At 37.0% G+C, this 2,447-nt stretch overlaps 1 protein-coding gene across 1 annotated transcript; it reads left to right on the top strand.

The window, feature by feature from the left end:
• On the top strand, positions 1-2,076 carry LOC141695960 (uncharacterized). The gene is made up of 7 exons (XM_074500161.1): positions 1-48; positions 88-156; positions 412-474; positions 592-702; positions 790-1,179; positions 1,282-1,356; positions 1,783-2,076. The coding sequence occupies exons 1-7, from the start codon at positions 1-3 to the stop codon at positions 2,074-2,076; spliced, it is 1,050 nt and encodes a 349-aa protein (XP_074356262.1).
• Positions 2,077-2,447: the final 371 nt, after the last annotated feature.

The raw sequence follows: 2,447 nt of genomic DNA, 5'->3' as shown, positions 1-2,447 counted from the left end.
ATGTTTGACAAATATTGTCCTCCTATGCACTTACACATTTTTAGCTTCGTGTGTTGAATATGTTTATGTATCGGCTTCTAATTGCAGGTTGAGGTTCAGTCTCCTGCTGATGTTCCACCCACCACTGCTCCGACACCTGTATCCATTCCCCCTCAGGTACAAATATTTAACAAATATTGTCATTCTATGCACCTAAAATATTTTAGCTTCGTGTGTTGAATATGTTTATGCATCGGCTTCTAATTGCAGGTTGAGGTTCAGTGTCCTGCTAATGTTCCAGCCACCCCTGCTCCCACAGCTGTATCCATTCCCCCTCAGGTACAAATCTTTAACAAATATTATCATTCTATGCTCCTAAAATATTTAAGCTTCGTGTGTTGAATATATTTATGTATCGGCTTCCAATTGCAGGTTGATTATACTACTCCAACACCATTCCACAGATCTATGACATTTCAACCTATTCCACTAAAGGTATTATTTGTTCCCTACTATGTCAACTAAATGGGATTAAAATGGATTAATTCCCTACAACTAGTTATAAATGGATTAAACTAAGTGTTAAATGTGTACTTAATTCATGGATTGCAGATGCCTATTACTCCAGAATCTTTAGAGGCCTCTTCCTCCCTTGTCACTCCATATGTACATTTGGGCATGGGCGAGTCTTCTGTTCCTAGTGAGCTACGGGACATGTTTGATGTAATAACTCTTAACTCTTTTTTAAAGTAAATGACCTTAGATTAACTAGTTCCAAATGTGCTAATTGTGTTTTTGTTTATTTTGTAGATGGACTCAATTGAAGATTTGGCGGAGGATGCGGCGAAACGAGGTGGTCCTGAGCGGCGTGGTGATATGACAAGGCCACTAAAAAATCGGAAAGTGAGGTGGTTGTATCGGCATTTCTGGAGTTTAGAGGTTGATTACATTTGGCGTGATCACAGTGAGCGGGGCGTTACTTATCCTCTTACACATAGCCAAGTAACAACTTTGCGACCAGAGTATTGGGTGGAGGATGATGTTCTCAATGCCTATGGTGAGCTCTTGAGACTTAGAGAGGATAAACTCTGGGAAAAATGGGAAAAAATTCCCAGAACTGAAAGTTTCAAGCCCAGGCGGTATTTCATTGCTCCTAGCTTTTTCATGGCGATGGCACTTGAGCATTGTCCTAACTTGAAGGTACTCTATTAAACAAATACCAATACTCCAACCTGCTTTTCTATAAACAGATATCAATTATGCTGTATAAATGTTAACCTATTTTATGACTTGTAATTGTAGGCTTCTCCGAGTACCCTAAAAGGTGATGTCAAGAAGTCAATGGAGAGGTTCTTTAGAGATTATGCTAACAGGGGGGTAGCTTGCCTCTTCAGTTTTGTGACTTTGCATTTTTCCCCACGTGTGATAGCTCTCATTGGTTCTTGTTTGTTGTTAATCTCAACAAAATGAGAGTGCTAATCATTGATCCTCTTAGGGACGACAAAGACACAACAGGAAACATCACTCACCCCTGGCAGTATTATATTATGGTAACTATATCATTCTTTAATTCCCTACCACTAGTTTTAAATAGATTAATATGAAATAATGACTTGTTAGGTTCATTTCCCGTGAAATATCATTCTTTAATTCCCTACCAGTAGTTTTAAATAGATTAATAATGAAATAATGACTTGTTAGGTTCATTTCCCGTGAAATATCATTCTTTAATTCCCTACCAGTAGTTTTAAATAGATTAATATGAAATAATGACTTGTTGGGTTCATTTCCCGTTATTTGCAGGAAAAGTTGATCCCATATATGCTCAATTATTTGCATCCATCTCGATTTCCATTGAAATATACCCGGGTTCATGGTCTTGATGCTCGACCCAAGCAAGATGGTGGCAATGATTGTGGTGTATATGTCTCCAAGTACATGGACGTTATGCTCAACGGGATCTCTTTGCCATCAGCTGCGTGGAATCCTAAAGTTGATGTACAGACTTTTCGCTATCGGATGGCGTACGAGTTATCAAAAAGGGTTGCTAGACACATTTCTGAGTGGGGCATTCGACAAAGAGAGGCGGGACACTAGTTTGTTATTTGATTAGTGACTTGTAGTTACTTTAGTTGTACATATTTTGCTCGATTGTATTTTTTTAGATTGGTTGTATTTATTTTGGTTGGTTAGATGTATTTATTTTAGTTGATTTGTTTGTAGTTGGCATATCAAGGCCATTTTTTTTAAGTTTAGTTTGGTTTGGTTTGTTTATAGTTGGCATGTCAAGGCCATTCATTTTTAAGTTTAGTTTGGTTTGGTTTGAAATTTTACAGGTTTTTAGTTGACTTAAAAATAAATAGGTCATGCCGATTTTTTTATTTTACAGGTAAAGTTTAACTTAAAAACAAAGAGGTCATGCCGAATTTGTTATTATGTACTTTGAAATATTAATGAATTTTAATTAA

This window comes from Apium graveolens, chromosome 11, assembly GCF_009905375.1.
Source record: "Apium graveolens cultivar Ventura chromosome 11, ASM990537v1, whole genome shotgun sequence".
NCBI classification, from domain to species: Eukaryota; Viridiplantae; Streptophyta; class Magnoliopsida; order Apiales; family Apiaceae; genus Apium; species Apium graveolens.
The sequence above is the reverse complement of the archived record's forward strand: the minus strand, read 5'-3'. Positions and strand labels throughout refer to the sequence as shown.

Bases quoted from the DNA above. Each gene is read 5' to 3' on its own strand.
- LOC141695960 (XM_074500161.1), top strand. From the start codon at position 1: ATGTTTGACAAATATTGTCCTCCTATGCACTTACACATTTTTAGCTTC. The intron at 703-789 runs GTAATAACTCTT...TTTATTTTGTAG, and splicing joins AGCTACGGGACATGTTTGAT to ATGGACTCAATTGAAGATTT. The intron at 1,357-1,782 runs GTAGCTTGCCTC...CGTTATTTGCAG, and splicing joins GAGATTATGCTAACAGGGGG to GAAAAGTTGATCCCATATAT.